The following is a 24,899-nucleotide window of genomic DNA, read 5'->3' on the forward strand; positions in this document are numbered from 1 at the left end:
GCGCAGTAAGTTGTCTTGATGCGTTGCGTGAAAGATTGATAAATGTGGCATGTGGGGTTTTGCCCTTTCATATGAAAGAGGTAGTTTGGTTAAAGGCATAAAGAATTAAAACTTAATCTACTATGAAATTAAACACATCAAAAGGCAGTTAGCAACTTGTTGCAAAAAGATAGTAATAGTACTTTACCATAAGTCAGATCAAAAAGGCTTTGAGGCTCAGAATGTGTTGAAAATGGCACAGAGGTTCAATTTTTTCTGTAATGACCTTTAGTATGCAAAATATAAACCTGTTCCCATAAATATCTCCTTTCTGCTAATCATTGTTTTGGGAAAATCAATCACAAGAATAAAAAGACAGTTCTCGATTTTATTCAGTGGCTACTGCTGTGCCATTAAAGTGGTGAGGCAGTGCAGGGGGAGCTGTGCAGGGGGGCAGTACAGCGGGGTGGTGCGGGGGCAGCACAGGCGGCAGCGCGGGAGAGGCACCAAATGAGAATGTCTTTTTTAAATAGTGGTTGCCTGCCATCTGCTGCCTCAGTGCTCTTCTGCGCCTCTGCTCCTTGACTCCCGGCATTTCACAGACTCCCCTACACCAATCCAGATGCTGCTCTCATGCTGGTATTACCCAGCATGAGAGCAGCGCCAGGAATGGTCTGAGCGCCCTGGATTGGCTCTCACTAAGGTACTATGACCCTGTGCCTGTTCTCTATCCGGCTGTACAGCCCAGCTCGGATGGAGAGATCTAAGTGCACATGACGGTTTGGCCATCCTAAAATGGCTGGCCAAACCATCATGTGCCCTTGCAGCAGTGCCACCACCCCTCCTCCTTCCTGCAGCTGCCTGGAGTCAACTTGCCATCAGAATGGATGGCTCTGGCCCGCTCCCGGCTCCGCTGAAGTAAGCAAAAAAAAAAAAAATCATAATAACCTGTTATTATCATTTTATTTTTCATGTTTTCACTGTTGCAAGAGCAGTGGGGCGACGCTCTTTCGGCTTAACGGAGGAGAATCCACTGCTTTCATTGCTTATAAGGCAGCAATAATTATTCTATCTGACCTGCCTTTCACTTCTGCTGCTGGTTTCTATATCAGGGGGCATTGTAACTTAACAACTCAACTATAAGAACTTATTATATCTGTGCAGCAATGTCATTTCTTTGTTACAGAAAAGTTATAAGTCACCTGTAATAAGGACATTAGAGCCAGGCTTTTATACAGGGAATGGAGGCTCCCATTTATTATAGCCTAATAAACCATAAAGAAGAGAAGGTTCTATATTGCGCGTCCCCCAAGCTAAATTATTTCAAGGTGCCTTCAAATGTAATTAAGAAGAAAAATAAAACGCAGACAAATAAAACAATTGCCCAGAATCACATAATTTAATCAAACAGGGAAGCCAGGATTTAACATAGTTTACTGGATGATTTATAATGTGCAATTCAGCCACAGGATGAGTATCTTCTTGAGTCTCCAATTTTATACAAAAGGGTGAAGTTTTTTGTTTTAGTCTTCGGCGAACTAAATCAGTATGCTGTTTTAAATCAATACACATTATGAGTCCAATTTACAAAAGTAAGTTTATATGTGTAGATGTACTCATAGGTAAATTTACACTTATGTGCTATTCACCATTACAGGGTGCAAAGGTATCCCCTGGGTATGTACTAAAAAAATAAGTTTTTAAATCAAAAATCCAAATTTAAGCATACGTGAGGAGGTCACTATATTTAACACTCAAATGTCTTGTTTTCCTGATTCAACCCAGAGATTTCCGGAGAGGCTGGACAGGTCAGGCCAGTATGTGCCTTCTTAAAACGAAGGTCTTGGAGTTTTCGACTAGGACAAAAGTGAAGAGCTCACCTACAAACGTACAGCTCACATTGGGAATTCAGGCTGTCTGATAGGGCTGTTGGCATTTTTGATTACCTTTTGGAGTGGTTGTTCAGATGGGCACAATTATCCGCCCATATAAATACCACCTACCCCCACCTAAGGGGAAATCACTTATTTCAGTCAAGGGTATGACAGACCACTCCACTTTAAAGACACGACCCATCCCCGACAGTATGCAAATGAAACTTTTTTTAGAAACTTACTTACTGCCATCCAGTTTTCTAGACAAAAAAACTAGGAATACCACTGGTAAAAAAAACCTGTTCCCCCCTATATATCTGCTTTCTGCTAATCATTGTCTCAGAAAAATCAATCACAAGAATGAAAAGCCAATTCTCAGTTTCATTCAGTGGCGACTGCTGTGCCATTAATGTATTATACCAGCAATACCTGGAAGGCCTCCATGTGCCCGCTGTGCCTCTTAATGTGCACACTGACATACACGAAAAGTCTGTATGTGAATGTTTGTGCCATGGTCGGATGGGTGCAGCTGCAGTACATAGTCACCACAGCGTGTGCATAGTTAGAAGTCAGCATGTCATAGTGGGGACAAGGCACCTGCACCAGTCAGAAGACACTTGAAATTGTGCCTCAATTTGGCTCGAGGGTCCAAGAGGAAGCTCATCAGCGCCAGGTATTTGGCTTGAGCCTGGCTCGAGTTCTGAGTAGCTCGCCCACCTCCAGTCCTCCCAATTTTCTAGTGTTCAGACAGCCCAGCACTTCTAAAAGAGGGGCGGTGCTTCAAAGGCAGAGTTCGCTGTATGTCAGAAACAGTCTGATTGACAAAACATCTCTGTTTGGCCCTCCATTTCCCCTCCATCCTACAGCAAAATGAATGACGTCCACCTCCATCTCCAAGAGGAAGACTGCAGGCTGCCTTCTGGCCCCTCGGCCAGTGATTTAAATGGGAATATAGAAGTGCTGGTACTCGCTATCCCTTAGTACCTGGTTGCTCTTGGGAAGTGCAGTTACTCTTTCATTAAATGTAATGCAGCCGGGCTGAGAAGTGCAGGTCCGCCCATTTCAAGCAGTGCCCTCAGCCAACCTGAACGCAAAAAGGCTGCCCAGACATTGCAATATTCGTACTCTCCAGTGGGTCTCGCTGCAACCATGGCGACGGTCTGTCCAGGCCAGGACCACGGCCAATATCGTAGTGTCACCGCCACTGTGGGTCTCTTCCGCTCCATTGTGTGTTGGGAGTCGGGACCATTAGTTTAAAATCAAAGCCCTATTCTTGCCAAGGAATGTTTCTGCTGTACTAACTACTAGCTGAGGCCTCTGCGGATTATAGTCAACGCCATATTCTTACTTACCACTAGGTGACGCTGCCGCACCATTGTCTGAGAAGTCTTTAAGATCATGGTCAATATCGCATTCTTACTAACTACTTGGTGCCGCTTCTGCGATGGATCCGTGCTGCAGCAGAGATCATCAGCATGGGTCTGCTCGAAACCAACGACCAGAAACGGCATTACGAAGTAACAATGTGCTCACACATTAATACCTGCCACAGCAGATTCAATATTTTATGCGCGAATGAGTCTGGCACGGGGTAACGAAATAAGAGCTTTGAACACCACTATGCTTTTTTAAAATTCATCATTAGCCACTAGGTGGCAGTAGAGCAACAGTGTCTACACAAAGCCTTACTTCCCTTCCGGACCTTATGTACAGTTTATGCGCTGTGATTGGCAACGGTGTAATCACTGTATGGGTGGATGCCTACTGACACTTGGGGGCATATTTACAAGAAAAAGCGCAGTGCCGCAAGCAATTTTGCTTCGCCGAGCTGTGTCATTTTTTAAGTGCGGTAATGCGCTGTGTTTACAACAATACAGCGCATTCCAGTACTCACCCTTGCACCGGGACAAAAAAGCGGCCAGACTGAGAACACGAAGCAGCCCTAGCAATTCTATCGGACAGGCCCCCGGTGGTGGTGGTGGTGGTGGTGGTAGGGGATCAGCGGGCGGATGAGGGTGCTAGTGTGAAGCACTGCTGCTTAACTGAACCGGCACCCAGCATTGCTGCTTTTGTTATGGGGTCTATATCGCAGCTCTGCTGCAAAACCGGTCTCCAGTAACACAAGCATTGGCATAGCCAATAGGTCTCACCATTGGGACCTTATAAGAGAATATTAAGGAGATGTCCGTGCCTGTACTTAAAAGTGTTGTTTAAGCGTTAACACATTTAATTTAGTCCTTAATTTTAGACCTGACTAAATAATGAAGTAATACTAATACAAAATGTGATCCATTATGCTGCCTTTTCTTGCCATATAATTTGCTCAATGCTGCTGCATAATTTGTCCCTTTCCTGCCGCATAATTCCAGTTGCCCAAAAAGCTCCTGCATCGAGCCGCTTTCACTGGAGCCGTGTAGGTTGTTGTGATTGCAGTGGTGTCCAAAATGAGAAGGTCACATCCGTAAAAGCAGCGTGTCCAGAAAGAAGGCAATTACAAATTTAAATCACTGGTGTATTAACAAATTACATTTTTTTTTCTAAAACACTCAAAAGCCCTGAAACCCACTCCAACTTTAAGAATTTGGTAAAAATAGGGAGTGGCATCGCTCAAGGTCATCCACTGTAAGAGTCTGAAAAAATGCAATACTAAATGTTTTACCTATAACTTAGTGTGTGTGAGTGTGTATGTAAAACGTGTTCACATGCAAAAGGTCATTTTAGAAAAAGTAAAAACAAAAAAAAAACTCCGTACCTTGAGACATTGCTACGGACTGAGCCCTCTTCCTCAGGTTTGTCATCGTCTCGCATCATCTTTGGATCCTTTTAATATTGGTGGGAAATGCCAGTGCTCCGAATGGGGTGCTCAGGCATTTACTGTCAAAAGTTGAAAGAAAGGTGAGGCATCCCGACTGCTACTGTTGGCAGTCAATGCACATCCAAAGAAAGAAAAGAGCAAGCCCCAATGCTACGCCAGGGCTAAAACGAAGCAACAATGTTTTCACGCCGAAAATAAGAGCTGTCACGTATTTTCAAACAAAATATGGGCATAGTTAACCTGTCATAACTAAGCATGGTGCGGAAAAAAAGTTTTCAAAACCGAAACGATGTAAATAAAATCAAATTTCAATACTGCGTCATTACAGAAATATAACTAAAATGTTATCAAAAAGAGGGGAAAAGCGTTTATAAAAACAAAATCAATTGTTTACATACCCAATTCATGTGTGGCCGGGGTTCAAATGATCCGTCTTTGACAACGGAAGAGGAGGTGGAGGGGAAACCTCAAAAACCCACAAAAACGTTTAAATGCAATTCTTTTCTGTGTCTTTTTAAGGATTCTGGGGATGAGGGACAGAGGGGCACCAGGATGAGAGGATTTCCACCCTGTTCTCTCTGGCTGCGCGAGACATGAGTTGCTTTGAATTTTTGGATGTTCACGCTGTCTCAAAGCGCTCTGAAGCGGCCAAAGGGGAGCCTATCAGCGCTACATGAAACACATAAACAGCCATTATCAGCCTTATCGCTGTGATTGCGGTTCAAAAACGACACGATAATTTAAAAAACATATAGCTCCTGCGCGCCTGCACCTGTAGATGCTGAGGGCATGTCTAGCGTTTCCCTTGCGGGAGCGAGCAGCAAGGCGCGATAATTGCTAACAAATGGCACCGCTGCTCGCTCCCGCAAGGGAAACGCCCAACGTGCATGAGTGCCCATAGAGAGAAGTGCAAACATGCACGAGTTTTAACAAACGTGCTGAGCGATGCCAAGCGGTCTCTCTAAGCAGTGCTTGCGCGCTGCGTAGGCGAGACCTAAAAAACAGCCCCCACCACTCCAACCCCACCACCCTTCCAGGCCACCGGAGCAAGGATGATTGTTGTTGTGCAGGAAGGGAAACCTTCTTGCACAATAACCATCATCAGTTGTATTTTGCTCCTTCTATGTGTGTTGCAGAAGGCAGCACACATAGAAAGAGCCAAAAACGAGGAGAAATAAAAGTATTTATCCTTGTTACGCCATTCTTACTCCTCCTCTGGAGAGGTGTATGTTTTTGGCACTGCCTCAGATTTACAGATCCCTGTAAATCTGAAGCAGTGTCAAAAAGCAATGGTTGTTGCATGGGAACGCCCACAGCAACACCTATTGCACACCTCTTTGCCTCTGAAAACTAGGTCAAGAAGGACCAAGGCGGCGTTAAGCCACACAAAGGGCCTCATTTACAATATTTTGACGCACTGCAGCACAGCAAGCCTTCCAGCTACCCTGCTGTGCGTTACTAGAAAAGGGCAGCAATGTGCTGTATCTACAAGATACGGCACATTCTTGTCCTTCTCCCCTGTGCCAGCGCACAAACATCAGCCGTACGTCCAACACAGACACCCTTGCGTCATGTGTCAAGGGTGCCTGCACTGTGGGGATGATTGTTTTTGTGCAGGAAGGGACAGCTTCAGATCATTGATGGTATTTTCCTCTTTCTATGTGTGCTACAGCATGCCTAGAAAGAGGAAAAAAATTAGGAGAAATTAAAGTATTTCTCCTCTTTGCGCACTCCTATGCCTCTCCTGGGGAAGCGCAGCATTCTGGCGCATTCTCAGCTTTACAAAATGTTGTAAGTCTTGATTATAGGTTGCTGGTCAGCGGGCATGTCAGTGTGGGCTGCAGGTGCAGTGCCTAAGAAAGAGTTGGTCTTCCGCACAAGCACGTTTCTGAGAATTGCCACCCGAGCACGCAAGATGATGTCCAACCCCTGAGCTCTTACATTTATGTATGAATACTCTGTATAAACTTATGTATGAACTGGTATTTTATATAATTATAAACTGTCTATCGTTAATGAATTTTATTATTACTCTCCATTTGTCAAATAATTTATTATGCTGTTGTGCTTTTATGGATACCAAGTTATCCGAATAAAGTTTCTGAACTGAACTGAAATGTTGTAAGTCTGGGAATGTGTCGGGTTCCATGGATGTTGCGTGGGAGCACCCATGGAATGCCCCTTTCATGCAGAGTAATGTGTGAAAGGTGCCCATATTTACAAGACCATAAAAAGTAATGCGGGGTGACTTTACGTGGTCTTGTAAATATGGGTAGGCACACTGCGCCGCTGGTGCGTCAACGAAAGTAACGCACCAGTGGCGCAAAGGGCTTGTAAATGAGGCCCAAAGTGGCTTAGTTCCACCTTGTAAATATGGAGCAGGGCACAGCACCACCAGAAATTTGCCAAATGCAATGCTCCGGTGGCGCAAAGCCCTTGTAAATATGCCCCTCGGTCTTCAGCCCATACAATAATGTGATAGGCCACTGGGTCCTGTTACTGCTGCACTAGACCAGAACTCCTTTGCTCGATCTACGAGTTACCTGTTTTCTTCAGCCACTTTTAATTTTAAGATGTATTTGTCTTACTGTCTCAGAGAGTCTATGGATGAGTTTCCGGGTTCAGGACCCTACAGACTGGAAGCGGTAGGTGGACCTTCCTGTCAGGCAGGAGTGGTGGTAACGGGCCTCTTGTTCCTTTTCACAGGGAGTCATGGTGGGCATGGGGCAGAAGGACAGCTACGTGGGGGACGAAGCGCAGAGCAAGAGGGGTATACTCACTCTCAAGTACCCCATCGAGCATGGCATCATCACCAACTGGGACGACATGGAGAAGGTAAGAAGGCGCGCCTGTACTGTGCTTCAGACATGGGCGGAAAGCTGTCATGGCCTGATGGCATGAGCTGTGGGTGGACGTGGAGAGTACTGTGAAGCCCCCACTGCACTCCCATACCATGAGGTGTGGGTGGATGCAAAGACCCCCTACTGAGCCCGATCCCATGAGATGTTGCTAGATGACCTGAGTTGTGGGTGGATGTTAAGAGCCTACACTCCGCTCTAATGCCACATGTTGCTGTGGATATAAAGACCGAATCCTACTAGCCCTGATGCCATGAGTTGTAGGGGGATATACAGACCACCTACTGATCCTGATGCCACGAGCTGGGGGCTGTTGTGAACATATCTAAGAAACCCGCTGATACGACTCAGCACCTCGAGTTGTTAGAATGTGATTGTTCCTAATGAGGCTCAACACACCAAGGAGGAGCCGTGGGAAGGCCTGTCTTGGGTTAGATTCCATGGGCTGAAAGGAGCTATGAAGACATCTGGGCACTGTACAACATTAATAAGGAGAGGTGAATACCACAAGGTGTGTGAGGATAGGTAAATGGATGTGTGAATATAACGCAGGTCATATAGACTCTTTCTCTGGCTACATGCAGATATATGATGGAAATTATATATATTTGTCTGGGGTTAGATACCAGGAGCTCTGCACGTGGATGCGGTACTCAGGGGCGTAACACAAGCCCCTGTCCCCCAACATTTCAGCCCCCCCCTAAAAATCCATGGTGCTCCTATTTATCCCAAGAGCAATGCATATCTTTGAAATACAGAAGACAAAAGGGCCCTTCTTCACATTCTGCAGGGGGCCCATCACTTTGTGTTATTCCACTGCGGTAGGTTGTATGGACTGCTACATAGTTTCAATACCATGGTATAAGCCCGTATGAGAACGACAGTATAGACTCATACTTGGGTTAAATATCATGGTTTGCGCAACACGAGATGTGAGCAGATACAGGAATGTCCTATACCATCCTTATGGCTTGTGGTTAATACCGTGCATGTGTGTGATGATGAAAGTTATTGGTGGCATCAATTACAGTATTTTAATTGCAGCTGTGAACATTTTTAAAACTCTTGACGGGGTTCGGTTTCTTAGCTTGAACCATGCTGTGAAGCCCACCTTTGGGGTTAGACATGAATGACTACTGTACATGTATGCACCTTCACCTAGCTCTATGGTTTCATGCTGTAAGGCAGTATTGACTCGCTGAAGTTTGAAAGAGAAGCGTAAAGGATCACATGGGATCACGTGGGCTGGACGCCATTGAGTAGAAATAGGCTCAAGGATCCAGTCAGAAGCCAAGGTCGATTTGACCCTCGATTGCCATTCAACGAGAACCTGATGCCTCGAAATGCAACTACGATTTTATGGTAAATTAGATGTAGCCTCATGCCCCAGGCTGCCCATGACACCCGCTGGTCAACTGAAAGTTGCTCTGTGCAGAACACTGGCAGTGTCACCCTGGGCCAGGTGTTCAGGGCAGAAGGGGTTATCAAAGTCTGCCCTTTTTAGGAAATATTGCTTTCCTCACTTTTTACTTTCAGAGCACTATATGTTTGAGCTGCACATGTATCTCCTACCTTAAATGTTGGGCTCCAAGTCAGACCGTAAATGATTCATGATCCTGTGAGACTTGCTGTTTAATATCTGACCCCAGAAGTTAAGATTCTGCTTATGTTTCCTTGGTTTAGATCTGGCACCATTCCTTCTACAATGAACTACGAGTGGCCCCCGAGGAGCACCCCACACTGCTCACAGAGGCTCCCCTGAACCCAAAGGCGAACCGGGAGAAAATGACTCAGGTGTGTCAATAGCAAGAGGGGTAATGTTGAAACTGTGGGGCACAGCAGCCCTACTGGACAAGACAGCATGGTCTCACTATGGGGCTTTCTCTGAACATGCTAGATTCGTGGAAAGTTATCCGGCAGGGCGTGATCGCAACCAGCATGTGCATCAAATTGAGCTAGTCCACCGCTTTTCCAGCAATGTCCCACATCCAAAAGCGAACTCAGAGTTGCCCAAAATGGATAACGTTTTGAAGGATGAAAGGATGTTAGTTTATGTCCTGACCAGAATTGACACAACACAAAGTACTACTGGGGTTACGTTCGATGGTCTGCTGGAAATCAGTTTCTCCAGGATGCATGGTGGAGACTGGCCATCTTAGATTATTGGGCCCCACCGTAAACTGTCTTCAATCGCATCTCTGAGCTTTACGTCCTCTGTTCAGCGTTTGCGTGCTTTTCAGTTAGGTTCACGTTCCACAAATGCAAGTACGTACACAATATACATAAATAGTTTTTCTTATGTCTCCCTGTGTGAATGTAAGGTGATATCCCCTCAACTCCACAAGGATATTGATACAAGCTATGAATAGGTTGGTGTCTCCCTCTCTTCTCTTGTCTCTTGCTAGTTTTTAAACCAAGTTTATTACGTGTTCTAGTGGTTTCACTCATATACTGTGCATAGGTCCTCATTGCGGATCTGGTACAGGGAAATCGGACTCTCTGACTCCGGTATATTTCCGCAACAATATCCTGCAATTGCAAATTTTGTCCCAGGAATTGGAATAACTAGACTGACTCAGTAATAAGGGGTTCTTTTCCATGCTTGTTTTACCGATTGCTCGCAGAAGCCTTCTGACTGACCTTTTCTACTTGCTGAGAGCAGGGGGCAGGACAGGGTTCATCCTGTCCTGGAGCGGCATTGTCTGCTCCCCCGTGCTGCTACAGGGGCTCAGGCAGGGGCCAAACTGAGTTACTGCCCCCAGCCCCTGCAGAAAGAGAGGTATGGTGTTCCGGGCCTGTAATGGTCAGGTCTAGTGATGACAGACCTTATCATTCCCGGCCCAGACACACTTAGAGCTGCGAGGGGCGACATTTCACCAAAAGTGTAATTCTGCCTCATAACGTGGACCATAGAAGGAGTAAAACATCCAGCCCTAACAGCAGCCGGCCTCGGTGGAGCTGTGAATTTGTTGAACAGTTCGGAATTAAATCCTATCCACTGCCCGCGGGATATTTTCCAGAAAATCTCCTTCATTAAAACACTAGAAGGGCAGAGCGTAGCGTCCCTTAGCTATCGGCGCTAGTTAAAACAGAATTCACACTGCCTCCTTCTGCTAACGGTTTGGTTAACTGATTCTGGTAAGATGGCAAGTTGAACAAAGTAAAAAAAGAAAGTGGTTTGATAAAAAAACATTTTTAGTATCAAAAACATGAAGCAGCGAACAAACCAACCAAATGGCAAACGTTTGTAATTGCTTTTCTTTATGTGTTGTCATTTATTCTCAATGACTAAAAACATTGGCTGATTTCCCGTTTCAATTTATTTTAGGGAAAATGAAAGTTGAGATTCTGCAAATAGCAAGAATACATTAAGAGCCTTTTGCTCCTTTGTAGACGGCAACACACCTCTTCAGTGACACAATGAGACAAGATCATGGTGATCGAAGGAGTCTATACTGATAAAGTTACTGTGGTAGCATCCCCAAATCCGTGGGGTATGTCTCCCAAGGCACAGGTTAAGAGAGCTCTCTTAGGAGCTTTTTCCACTTTCAACAGTATTTGCTTCTCAAAAAATTCCTTTCAAAAGTTCATTTTAATGCGTATTGTTTTATTCACAATAATTTTCTTTCTTGGGTTGACTACAGTTCCCAAACTGCATCATTCCAGGATTGACATATTAATCATTGTCCCAATGCATTTCGGCCGGTTGGCCTTCATCAGGGGCATCTCTATAAAGTTAAATGTTATTCCTAGTTAATTATTGAGGATACCGACCGAGATGTATGTTAGTGGTGACATGGTGTTCAGGGAGCTCTCTTAACCTGTGCCTTGGGAGACATACCCCACGGATTTGGGGATGCTACCACAGTAATATACATTTACGCTCTAGATCAGGGAGCGATACCCAGGAGCACGGTACACACGATAAACTCAGATCAAGCCTCAGCAGTGCACGTTCCATCATAGAATTGTTTATACTGATGAAGTCTTATCAATGACGTCATTTGTCTAATTTAATTTGTAGATAATGTTTGAAACCTTCAACGTTCCTGCCATGTATGTTGCAATCCAAGCTGTGCTGTCCCTCTACGCTTCCGGCCGTACTACAGGTGAGTCAAGCCATAGTAACTATATTTATAACCAAAACTTTCTAGTGGATTAGAAGATTAAGAAAAGCAAAAGAGACTGTAGTTGGTATCCATTGACCCATTGACATGTATCCAGCACATATGAACAGCACCCACAGTGCACAAGTTTACTCACGCCATTCTCTCCCACCCAGGTATCGTGCTGGACTCTGGTGATGGAGTGACACACAATGTGCCCATCTACGAAGGATACGCCCTCCCACATGCCATTATGCGCCTTGACCTTGCAGGTCGTGACCTTACAGACTACTTGATGAAGATCCTCACGGAGAGGGGCTACTCCTTTGTCACTACAGGTAGGACATGAGATGTTAATGGGTAGCCAGATAGATCACAAGCCACACATAGACCTACTAGCCTGTTTGCTTTACTGCCTCTCTACTGCCAGATTTTACAAGCTCACGCTCAAGATCCATGGATGGGCTTCATACAGCCGCCAGCAAGCTTGACCACACTGCAAGTTTGCTCTAAAACTTCTATTGGTGCTACAGTGTGACAAGTCACCAGATGACATTATCAAAGTGGAGTGTCTCTGTTGCCTCTAGGATGTTAGTCTGCACAACATTCTAATTCATCCCAGATGTCACTGTGTCTGTTGGTTCAGTCCGCTTCCTGCAACGTAAGCTACCGGCAGAGAGCAAGATCTTTCCAGGAACTCAATCAATGTTATATTTCATCTACTTCTTAGATATGCCTCCGCACTGGGGTTTCTGCAAGTTCGTCTAGTATTTCTCACAGGGGCATATCTTCAGGTGGTGGTGTTTGGGGTGTTACAACCTCCTAATAAGTGTATTTTGTTGGGTGCAAGGACTTTTGGTCGGGTATGGTGAGGTGGCTGCCGGATTTCACCAGGAATTTTTACACACACACACACACTATCATCTCTCTCTGGTTAGAAAGACTTAAAAAATGTTGGTTATTGCACAAAATAATGTGCTTTCTCTCACTTCTTACCACTACAAATCCTCATTTCCCCCTTTCTGCACCCTGCTTGTCATATATTCAAACAAGATGTGCCAGTGTGATGGTTGGGAAATCTGAAGCTCTCACTCCCCCAATCTTACTACGCCCCTAATTTCTCACCCTACTTCAGCGCTTCCCAAACTGTGGGTCACAACCCACTGGTGGGTCAGAAGTCGATTTTTGATGGGTCACAAAGTCCAAGTAATAAATAAAAATGCCTTTAAATTATGTATTTATTTTGTCACATTTGCTGTGCTTCAAGACAGAAGTCAAGTGTCAGGTTATTTATTCTGACGAATTGCTGTTTTTTCAACATGGTTATTGGTGTTTACAAACTCCTCTCACTTTGCAGTCAGATAAAAGAAAAGTGAACTATATGACAATCTTGCTGGGGTACAGGTGTGTGAAAGGATGTCATTTTTTGTAACTCTCAACAAAAAGAAAACACCTATAAATGAACTGTACACATTCAGCAGTTAGGTAAGCAAAAATGAAACACGTTATTTTTAATTCAGAAGTTTCTGATGGAAACAAAGATTTTAATATGATCAAAACAAATCAAGACACTTTACTTGGTGGTGCACAAATGATAAAAATTCATTGAGACCCGATTTCCATATGTTATCATTATCATTTATGTGCAACCTCGTTATAGCACTAAAACTGTATGCCTGTGCAAAATTAGTGAGCATTTTAATGGAAAACGTGCTGTCTGTAAATGACAGTGCACTTCCACACAATGCTTTAGTTATACTAAACAAGCATTGGCAAAGCCAACAGGTCTAGGCAAATCGAGAGCTATTGCCTTTGACAATGTCAATGGAATGTATCCGTAGTTTATTGGATTGGTTAAAACATCTGTTATGTGCCCCACGTTTCTATGAAGAATGTTGAATCAAGCTCAATGCAAAACACAAATGATGTGACAATAAATCAATTGGGCAATTAGAACTAATGGCTTTGACAGCCCCCTTTGACGATGTTGAACTACATCGGTAAAAACCAAAGTGACAGCTGAATAACAAATAAATATATACAATGGGAGAGTGACTGTTAGATTAATATGCTGCTACTTATCAAAAATGTTTGTTAATACCTGAAGCCGCCATCCATATTAAGATAAGTCGGTCAGGCATGGCTGGAAAGACGCCGCATTTAAATCTCCATCCAATGAGGCAAGAAACACAAGGGACAGTGATGGCAAGCAAGACATCGGGCAGCAGGAGGGGGATTGAAAAAAACCTCACGCCTTGAAAAGCCATGTCACGCGAGCAGATGTCACTGTTAATAAAGTGTACATGATGCCATATTGTAAAAAAGTAAACCTAGTGAGAAAACTTATCACACAAGCAGGAATACTTGCTAAAAAACATATATATCCGTGGAATATAAGCACGGCTAAGAGCATGACCATAGCGAAGAATAAAACAAAATGTGCATAATAACGTAACGCCTCATTAAGTATGATTAACATATTAAAAAACAATGCCACAAATGCAGAAATAATTGCTCAATAGCGCATGCTTCTGTGTAGTGCGAGCACAGCTAAAAACATCACAGCAGTGGGCATTTTAATTCAACATATCCCTCAAAGCAAAGTGACTTTTGAATAACAAAGTAAAATATACATTGGTAGTGCGACAGTTAGATTAACATGCAACTACTTAGCTAGGATGTTTAGATCAATACTCCAAGCTGCCATACACATTAAGATAAGCCTGTCAGGCATGGCATTACAGATGCCGCATCTAAACCCCCTGCAGATAAAACGAGAAATACGAGGAAGGGAGAGGGCAAGCAAGACGATGGGCAGCAGGAGGGGAGCGGAAAAAAAACTCTCACTTTGAAGGTGAGAAAGAAAACAGGCACTCGGAGCGACTGAATACATGAGCGCTCATGTTAAGTGCTCAAAACAAACAAAAAAAGTAGTTTGTAAAACAGATGCCAAAATGACGACCAGTGGAATGATATAGTTCTTGGGAAGGGCTTAACACAAGCAGAGGCATGACATGGACAAATGTGAAGAAAGAATATAAGAGCGACAATGGACCCAGCAAATGGAAAGCCAGGGGCGGGCTGAACCAACAAAGTATATACAACATGTCTCTTCATGACAGCGCATGCCCCTGTCTAGAGCAGAGACCTAAAGTTTTGGAACCACTGCCCTACTGAGTCTGAGGCACTCTTTGTCTCCCCTTGCTTGTAAATGAGGGTAGGGGTTATTGTGAACAACTTGTCACAAATGCTTAATGGAATTCAAAACAAGCCTTTCCTGATCTTTCACAGCCGCCTTAGCATTTTGGGAATGTTTCAGTGGTGGGTTTACAAAAAAACTGTTGTGCCTTGGCTGTTGTCACCTTATGTTTGTTGTGAAAGAAAGGAGATATGTTGTGGCGTTTTCTAGTCTGTGTAGTGTTATGTCTGATGAGCATGTCCTGTTTCTACTGTCTGACTTTAAAATGCCAGTGTGGCCATACAGGTTTTAGTCCAATGTTACATGGCTGTGAGTTGGGGTCTAACATAAGCTGCCTCTGGATTGAACGGGTAACATCTAGCTGCTGTTGGGGGGCAATAATCCTTGTATATGAGCTGCCAATCCTGTGCGCTTACTACGTGTGCTACTACCGTAACTGTTGCTAAATGTACCTAGCTGCCTCCCGTCGACATAACCTCACACTTACAGAGTAAGTGCACCATGTACCCTTTTCATACTAACCAACGTTGTCCTCTCTTCCTGGTAGCTGAACGAGAAATTGTGCGTGACATCAAGGAGAAGTTATGCTATGTGGCCCTGGACTTTGAGAACGAAATGACAACAGCAGCCGCGTCGTCGACACTGGAGAAGAGCTATGAGCTTCCTGATGGTCAGGTGATCACAATTGGGAATGAGCGCTTCCGCTGCCCTGAGACGGTCTTCCAGCCCTCCTTTATTGGTGAGTGCTGAGGCGTAGACCTGTTGCTAAAGGTATATCCCTCTGTATTGCATATGTTCTACTGCATGACAAAAAATATGACATCCAACAAACACCAGCATTGCAAAGTATATGTGATTAAGAATGTTAAGAATAGTAAATAGATTTCTTACCTTAACAATGTAGAGGAATGCAAATTAGTGGATTCAATATTTTAGGCAGAGATAGAATATGCTTATTTATCTTAAAAGGTGGATTTCTAAAAGGATCATTTATCACACATTATCCAGCTATCCATCCCAGGTTAATTTACACTCTTTTGGACCTCTTGCTGAAAAAATGCTAACAGTCTGATAAAACAGGGCTCAATTCAGTGCTCTGTTTTGTGGCGATTCCTAAACTACTTTTTAAATAATCAATTAGGCTTTGGAAGATTTTCTTTTTGTCCAGATGAAACTGCATTCAAATGTACCCAAATATATCCTTCAAATATTTTTTTTCTATTGCAAAGTCAAATCTGTTGGAACAGACTCATTTCCTCTTTCTGTCGTATCCCCCACAGGCATGGAGTCTGCTGGCATTCACGAGACTACGTATAATTCCATCATGAAGTGTGACATTGATATCAGGAAGGATTTGTACGCCAACAATGTCCTGTCCGGAGGGTCCACCATGTACCCAGGCATCGCCGACAGAATGCAGAAGGAAATCACGGCCCTGGCACCCAGCACCATGAAAATAAAGGTATGGGGAGGATAGGATGAGGAACATAAAATCTTTCAATGCTAGGTCATGTTACGTGTATTAAAAATTACCATTTTCAGATGACATTGCAGCATTGATTGTTAAACTGTGCAGTTTAAATTTACCCCTGCTGTCTGACCAGAGTCATTCCTTGGGTTGCCATGTGACGGCATGTCACAGGGGCACCAATTAATCAGTCCTTTACCTCCCTTTAGCAATGTACTGTTATCAATTGTGGTAATTCGATTGAAAGCTACAAAGTCTACAACTAACATAAGTGGGTTTAATGTGGAAGCAAAAGTGCAAGGACAGGAACAAATAGCCTGATTTACAAAGTTAAATTTAAACTGTGTACATTTACTCACATATAAACCTATTCTGCACTTAGATGTAAGTCTACACATTTTTTGCTATTCACCATTGCATGGTGTAGAATTTTACTTGGGTGCAGATGTCTCCACCCCCTCGAGTCAGGGTGTGGATACATCTAAGACAGAATTTACGAGTGAATTTGCTACTAGTAACTTTTCACACATCAGCGAAGGTCTCTATATGGCACAGGGCTTCAAATTGGGGGCCTTAACTGAACACAGGTAATGGTTGAGATGGACATTATGCAGTAAACTGTTGTTTTTGTAGTAGAAAAAAACTGCAGGAAGTACCTCCAAAATGGAACATAATAACATCCTTTGTCGCTTATGTTGTAGCTTGGGTGTAGGTGTCAGAAGTGGGGGCTGTCCAAATAACCTTCAAAGTGCCAACTCCCACGTCTGATAAAGGATCACTCTGTCTATACTTTTACATTTTAAGGAGCCCAAGCTTGACATAGCATGTTGGTAATCATGTATTTATTTGCATTTTCTAAAGTGATAATTGCAATGTTTTAGCTATTACATCGGTTTAGAGTTGCTGGTAGAGAATAGTTGTGAAAAACGATGTATGTTATTCTGAGGGTGTGGGGGGAGCTCTGAGATTTTGTTTACAAGAGTGGGGGCACGAGCTTAAAATGTTTGAAGATCACTGCCCCATGGTAAAGTATAGGGAAAAGTAATGACGTTTATTAACTCTTTAAAAAATAAAAATATTTTAATATAAATTAAAAACTAAATTAATTTAGAATTATAGTCAAACTATAACTAATAAAGTAACATGTTGCAGCAGAAACTGAAATAATTAAAATAGAATTTATAAATGTCTTTAATCAAAATAAAAAATAAAAGCGGACTTTCATTTTACAGCCTTATAGCCCACAGCCAAAGGTATACCAGTTGTTCAAGGCCCTGAATTCGAGTTATAGGCCCAAGCCACAGATGAGGGCCAATAACGGGGGAGAGGTTCTTTAAAAACCAGTATAGCTCAAGGCAGAAGAGCTATACGACAATTAGAACATTCCATCCACTGAGGGTAGAATGGTCTAAATTAAAAAGGCGGAAACAGAAAGACGAGCATTGGCATGGTGGAGCAGAAGGCTTAGACCAGTCATTGTTAGCCCTGAGCCACTTTATTGTCTTCAGTGGAGCTCCCAACATTCTAATTTTCTAACAATATTTAGCTAATATTTATTACATTTAATTAAGTTATGTTTTTGTGTTAATTCTTTTTTAAAAAAAATTTGAGATAGTAACTTTAATTCAAATTCAAGTCTTTCGGAATATATATATATATATATATATATATATATATATATATATATATATACACTCTGAAAAAAATTAATTTGAATATTGAGATAGTAACTTTAATTCAAATTCAATTTTTTTAAAATGTAATATATATACATACATGCATACGTACACTTTTTTCTTCTTTTCTTGTATGCACTCTCCCTGTCTCCATAGTGTTCTGTGGGAAAGTTTCACAGTACCTGAAAGTAGCCATGCATGGTGCTTGGCTTGTTCAAAGACTGGCTGAAGTACATTTATTACTGTTTTGTGATCATTTTGGCAGTCACTTTAGAAGTGTAGTTTATTTATAGCAATACCCTTAATCTTTTGTGGAGGGGTGTTTGAAGTAGTCTGTCCCTCCCATTTAGAAGTAAGTATTCCCCATTCCCCTGTCGCTCCCCCTTATCTCTCCCACATTCACTACTAAATTATAGAGTTACACATGCAGAGATCTCTACACAGAAAAAGATAGGCCTCTGGGAACACTTCCTATACCTGGCAACCTGCCACCCCTCTAAAACAAAATCATACTGGTTTCCCCGGATGCAGGAGAAAAGTGAGGTTAGTTAACGCCCCTCAACTGGAGTATGCAGGGAGGAGGGGTGGGGGGAGTGTGTGTGTGTGTGGCTGTGTGTGTGTATACACACACACATGTACGTGGTGTCAAATGTTGGAAGAGAGGGGTGTCAAGATTGAATGAATAGTTCAAGTGTAGGCATTAGAAATTACTATCTACAATCGTGCCCTAGATTACACCTCGATTTTGAGACAATACTGCCTAGACATTATCTAATGATTTAATAGAAACGCCCTAATGGAAGCCCCATGCATAAGATAATATAGACCATACCACCTGATCTAGAAGTTATATCCTAGGAGCATACATTTGTCATTTATACGACAACCCTTGTACTAGAAGATAGCGTATACACTACCACTGCTCTCGCAGAAGATCCCATATAGATCACCCCTTCTAGACCACACTTGCTTTAGTAGAAGATACTTCTTCTACACATCTTTGACACCAGGTTGTTCATCCTTACCACATCTCCTCTCCTGGACTTCACCTACTGTATTAAAAGATCTTTTTTGACCATACCTCCTGTGATAACAAATGACTGCTAGAGCACACATCCTGCAGTTGAAAGATACCTCCTAGGCCACACGTCTTGTAAGGAAGATACCTCTAGATCACACTTTGTTTAGAAAATGCGTCTCCAACCTTTTCTATAAGGAGAGCGACTTCTGAATCACAAAATAGTGCTGAGCTACTGATGACTTGAACAATTGTTTCAGTAGGGAGCACATCCAAGCCAATTACAATGGTATGCTCATTTTGCAGTATTATTAGATATCTTTTTTCAAGATAAATAGATGCGGAGTTAAGAACATACATAAAAGTATACATACCTTTGTATACTTACCTTCATGATATTGCGGTAGTCTGTAGTCTGGATCTTGATTGGACAATACTTAAAATTCAATATTGTAATAGAACGCAACCACCTTGACACATGACAGCAGTGTCTTGAAAAGTAAAGTTATATCATAATAAAATGTCTCCACATGGCTACTGACGTAACAGTCACAAATGTAGGTGTCCATTGGCACACAGGAAATCCAGCAAGCTATAAACCTCCTCCAATCTGTGTGAACTACCATTCAAAGAGCAATTTTAAATATGTTTTGGATTTTCAATCATTTTGTTTTCAAACATTAGTATATTAGTTTCTCATACTAACAAATAACATGATTTTGTATCAAATATGCACATTCTATTTGGGGTTAACACGCTCAAAGAAAACATTGTCTTTTCTTGCAAAGTGATCATATTCAATATGGCTGGGTTGACCCTCTGAAATGAGTACTATGCTGAGCTGCATCCCGGGGAGCTACTTTCAGGGTGTTGGCGAGCTACTGGTAGCTCCAGAGCTACCTGTTGGAGACCCCTGGTATAGAATAATAAACCTCCTAGACTGCACCTCTTTTGTTATAAGACATTCCCTTCACAAGACATTTTGCTAGACCAGCGGTTCTTAAGTTGTGGTCAATGGACACTGGGGGTCTGAAACACCTACTTAAGAGATATGCAAATGTTTATAAAATTCAATATTATTAGCAGATTAATTAGGTACAGATGTATAAAAAAGAAACATTAAACGCTCTGTAAATGTGAAGGAATTTGAACTTGGATGCAAAAAACTAAAATGGTATTTTTATCTTGATCCATGGGAGCAGTACAAGTACAGCAAACTGAACTTAGAATGAACAAAAAGAGAGCCTGCTTTAGGTGCAAAGAAGACAGTGATATGTTAGGGTCTACCATATTGCTTTGTCTTTTACAAATAAAACCTACATTTTGAAAAGCTCCAACCTTCCCATTAAAATTGTGATTTTCACTTTTTTTTTCAATAGTGAGTTGAATAAAATATTTGATAATTTGTGTATTGGTGTATGCTTGTTCCTGTATTTTTGTATATTGTTTGAGGATCAAACTGTAGTAATTGCTCAGGCAGCATGCCTGGCTTCCAGCAGTAATACACTGGGGGTCCACAGAAGTCAAAAGGTTAAGAATCACTGTCCTAGATCACAACTCGTGCACTTAAAAATACCTTCTGTACCACACGTCCTGCTTTAGAAGTTATATCCAGATCGTGCTTGTAGTACACACTTTCTAGTATATACTCTTCTTGCATTTGAGGATATTTTCACTTCCCCCTCTCAGCACTAGAGAATGTATTCTAGACCACCTGCACTATAATGCCCTTCTAAAATAGTTTGCCTACCCTAGAAGGTACATCCTAGCCCAACATACCAATCACTAGAAGATATCGTACAGACCACAAATCCATTTCAAGATACCTTCAGCACTAGAACACACCACCTTAATATGAACTTCGGCTTTGAGAACAACCTGGCCAACATTTGGACACAATAGTGGGATTACGACGGAGTCAATCAGCCAAATGACAGGTGTCTACTAGACTTGTTATTGTCTCTGCTCCAGCACTAACAAACTCTGAAAGACCAGCAGCTTATAAAGTAGCTCAAGATTTCCCATAAGGCTTGTCTGCCTTTGTTCATGGTGAACTGTAATACAATTGATTGGAAACCTACATGAAGGCTTTAGCAATATAGATTCCATAAAGATTTATGCATCGCATACATTTATAGCACTCTAGATCACCACCCTTTATTTGTCTTCTTCCCTGCAGATAATTGCGCCCCCAGAGAGGAAGTACTCCGTATGGATCGGAGGGTCTATCCTAGCCTCCCTCTCCACCTTCCAGCAGATGTGGATCAGCAAACCGGAGTACGACGAGGCAGGACCTTCCATTGTGCACAGGAAGTGCTTCTAAGAACCACCACTACATCTTGGAATGACTCTTCTCTCCGCCTGTAACCTTACAAACATTAAACTTGCAAAATACAAGCGCGCCTTCATAGCTGTGTTCTAGGTCTACAAGCTCATGGTTGATTAGTGCTGCACCTAAAACTGCTCCCAGTCAAATGACACAAAATGTTCGCCATATTGGATTATGGCAGGGTGGGGGCCGGTACGGTACCACGTCATCTTTACAGATGCATACATTTATAGAAAGCAACTTCTGAAAAAGTGTGGCCAGTGATGGATTTAGATATCCTACCTTCACAAGGCACAGTACACCTATGTGTATTTAGCAGCAAAGCACAACCCAAAACAGACACAAGCGAGATGTGTAAGAGGCTACTCAAGTATGACAGGACTGCACAAGCAAAACAGTGCTATGCTAAGGTGTAGGACATTACAAAACTACACAAACAGTAGACTAACACATAAACTGTTCTGACCTCTCCTAAATTCACCACCCACTTCGGCCTGTACTCGTACGTATGTGTCCCCCCTGTTAGCTAGATTAACGTCTACTTACCTCACACATCAGCTTCTCCTAAACCATCCCAGACCTAAGTCTGCCTTTCCTTCCTGGATCTGTTCTTCCAATTTTCTATTTCCTGGATGTACCATTCATCATTCACGTCCTGAACCTGCTAGGATGACAGTTCTCTCCTTAATCAAAGGGTGTGGCTTTCCATCTGCTACACCAATGTGCCTCCTTCACTTCTTAGACCCACTGGTTTGGCATCCCATCTCCTGTAAGTACTGTCTCATTCAGCTAACTGCACCACAATCCATGTCATGGACTTCTAAGGACAGCTTCACTCCCTGGACCTGCCATCTCTGCAGCTGCGAGCCCCTCTTCCCTTTCTGGTCCTACAGGCCCTTCTTCTCACTTCTGGATGCACAATTCTTTTTAACAAACACTGGCTGGCAGGCTGGCTATATTTGAACCAAGTTGACGCACCTACCGTCCCTGGCGGAAGCAATCCAAATTAGCAATACACTTCCCTAGGTTCAGAAAAGGCCTATCCAGAGGAGTTACCTGCCTCGTCCTACCTGTGGTGGAGCCACCTCCCCAACAACCATTCCCATATGATATGCATCACTACATGGATTTACACTGCCTCCTTAAAATAAATACCGTCTGCTATATACTGGCCTGTGTTAACTACACTCTTATCGCCTTCACCTAAAACTGCTCGCCTCCATTCTTAGGGCTAGCTACCGACCGCTTTAACTGCCTGTTGCAAGAGTACATTTCATCAATTCTTTTAAAGCAAATGAAAAAAGTTCAAAGACAGTGGCCTTTGGGTCAGACATCAGCTTTCCAATAGGTTTCCCGGTTTGCTGTTGCACGGATGGGCTGACAGTTACGCCCACATTATTTAGTAGAAGTTTGCATTCTTTCATTGACTTCCCATTAAAGATTAGACAATGGGGCATTAAGTGGTTCTCACACCCGTTATAAAACGGTCCCAATTTCCCTCTCTTGCTGCTGTCGACTGCTTCTGAGGAGACGCGTGTTAACAGGGAACAACACTAGTTCCTTTTCCTTCAGATCGGCAACAGGCAGCTCTGTCAAATCATTCCTGTCGCATTCAGACAAAGACGAGGGCGGTATAATTCTCCAGCAGTTCGCCCGCCCACTCCCAACTGTTGCCCTTGTATCACTCCTATAATTTCTGAACATTACATCCAGTCTACGCATCTCATTCCTATGTCAGAAACGGCTGCATCACCACACTTTCTTCCTGCTTCCTCTAACTGCTTGTGATTTTCCTTACTTGCCCCCCAACAGAAGAGAACAGAAAGAAGCTACATCCACCACCTGAAGTTACCCTCTCTCATCCAGCTCTGCCGCTTTCCTTTGCCCAGCCCAACCAAGCAGCTTGGATCCTCTGGTCCGTTTCCTCTACAAGGCACCAGCTGCTAGCGCCTCGTCTACAGCCACTGAAACAATCCCCTTTCACTAACTGCATCTCCCCACCCCGCATTAGAGCATCCCACACTCCCTCAGCATGCTCTTTCTTTACTGATCTTCCCAACAGCTAATCACTGATACTTGCAAGGCTCATGCACCTGCCGACCCCTTCCTCAAGGCGCAAATAACCCACCAGCCATCCACAGTAGGAAATAATCGAACCTTCTGCAAGCTGGCAGTGCTCACAGTGGACATTCGGTCATCATACCTGGGCCCCTGCGTCATACACAAATTTAATTTCTACCAACACTGTTGATGTGGATACTAAAATGAGTAACCTATGTGCAAACCTCCACAACTAAACACATAGCAGCGAAGTCTCATAGTGATGATTTACTTAAAGAGGTGGGTAGGGGTTAGAAACTCAGCTACACCACGAGAGAGCAAAAAAAACAAAATTAACTCAATATTCAGTCACTGCTCATCTTCAAAGAACTTGATTTGTTTGGGAAACGTTTTCTTGAAGTTCTATCAGAAACTTGAGCCACGACTGGCACAAAAAATTCAGTATGATACAGTTGGACCGTTGCCGTCATGACACAATTTCACTTAATGTGTCATCCGGAGACACCGTAGAGCAAACTTGAAGCGTTGAGCATTAATACACGTAAAACATTTAACCTTCCCCTCCCCACCTTTGGGACATAGCTTGGTATGGCTTTAAAGGAAGATAACTTTTAACTGAGCAAGAAAGAGGAGCATATACTGAATGTTCAAGGCTGTCAGTTTTTGTTTTGCCTTTTGAAAGGATCTCCATTGCTGTTTGACCTTTATTGTATAATTCGGAAAGATAATCTCTGGGGAGTATTGAAAGGTGAGAGCCCCAAGCTTACGTGCAGCTCGGATGATGGCATCATGATCAGCATAGTTAAGTACTCTGGCAATGAAGGGCCAAGGTGTGGATCCCCCAGGAAGCCTTGCGATGAGGGCCATGTTCGCCCTTTCTATTTAGAAGCAGGATGAGACCTCGGAGGTCAGCACCCAGCTCTTCAGCTAGTCTGAGATAAACGTGGTTGATGCAGCCCCCTCTTCTTCCTCTGGGATGCCCACGATGCACAAGTTGTTACTCCTTGACCTTCCTTCAGCGTCTTTTGCTTGGGCTTCCAGGTGGCTAACCATTCCTTCAGTGAGGCTAATGGCGAATCCTGTGACTGGACGGTGTCTTTGGTTTCAGAGACTCTGCTCTCTACCTCTGTGACTTTGTCTACAGCATTCCGCAAGTATTGTTGAATTAAAGATAAATCTACTTTTGATTCTCCCATTTTGCCTTGCATCGCTTACTTGAGATCTGTTTAGAGTCCCTCTGACTGAACGTCTCCTACGCCCACACCACCGGCCTCATCTGATGATGCTGTGTGCTTAGTATATTTGTCTAACTTTTTCTGCACCGTGGGAGCAGAGGGCTTGTTTCGTGCCTTCATGGGCTGTGGTTCACCATGTAGAGAGTCTAGTGGCTGGCAGTTTATGGGCCAAGGATATGGAGGTCTGCCCCGGACCGAGTGGATAACGCTGTCCTTTGTACGAGTCAGTGGGGGCTAACTCGGCATCCAGGGCTGTCCCCCCACCCCTCCCCCATGATGTA

At 43.2% G+C, this 24,899-nt stretch overlaps 1 protein-coding gene across 4 annotated transcripts in view; it reads left to right on the plus strand.

The window, feature by feature from the left end:
* The window catches only part of LOC146784363 (actin, gamma-enteric smooth muscle-like), a 43,696-nt gene extending 22,306 nt beyond the window's left edge, over nucleotides 1-21,390 (plus strand). For all 4 annotated transcript variants that reach the window (XM_085636206.1, XM_085636205.1, XM_085636204.1 and 1 more), the window contains exons 3-9: nucleotides 7,375-7,503; nucleotides 9,210-9,320; nucleotides 11,551-11,635; nucleotides 11,809-11,970; nucleotides 15,379-15,570; nucleotides 16,112-16,293; nucleotides 21,173-21,390. In XM_085636206.1, the coding sequence (XP_085492332.1) occupies nucleotides 7,375-7,503; nucleotides 9,210-9,320; nucleotides 11,551-11,635; nucleotides 11,809-11,970; nucleotides 15,379-15,570; nucleotides 16,112-16,293; nucleotides 21,173-21,316 (1,005 nt within the window). In that variant the 3' untranslated portion in view covers nucleotides 21,317-21,390. The remainder of the gene's footprint in view (nucleotides 1-7,374; nucleotides 7,504-9,209; nucleotides 9,321-11,550; nucleotides 11,636-11,808; nucleotides 11,971-15,378; nucleotides 15,571-16,111; nucleotides 16,294-21,172) is intronic.
* The last annotated feature ends 3,509 nt before the right edge of the window (nucleotides 21,391-24,899 follow it).

Source organism: Triturus cristatus, chromosome 11, assembly GCF_964204655.1.
Source record: "Triturus cristatus chromosome 11, aTriCri1.1, whole genome shotgun sequence".
Classification (NCBI taxonomy): domain Eukaryota; kingdom Metazoa; phylum Chordata; class Amphibia; order Caudata; family Salamandridae; genus Triturus; species Triturus cristatus.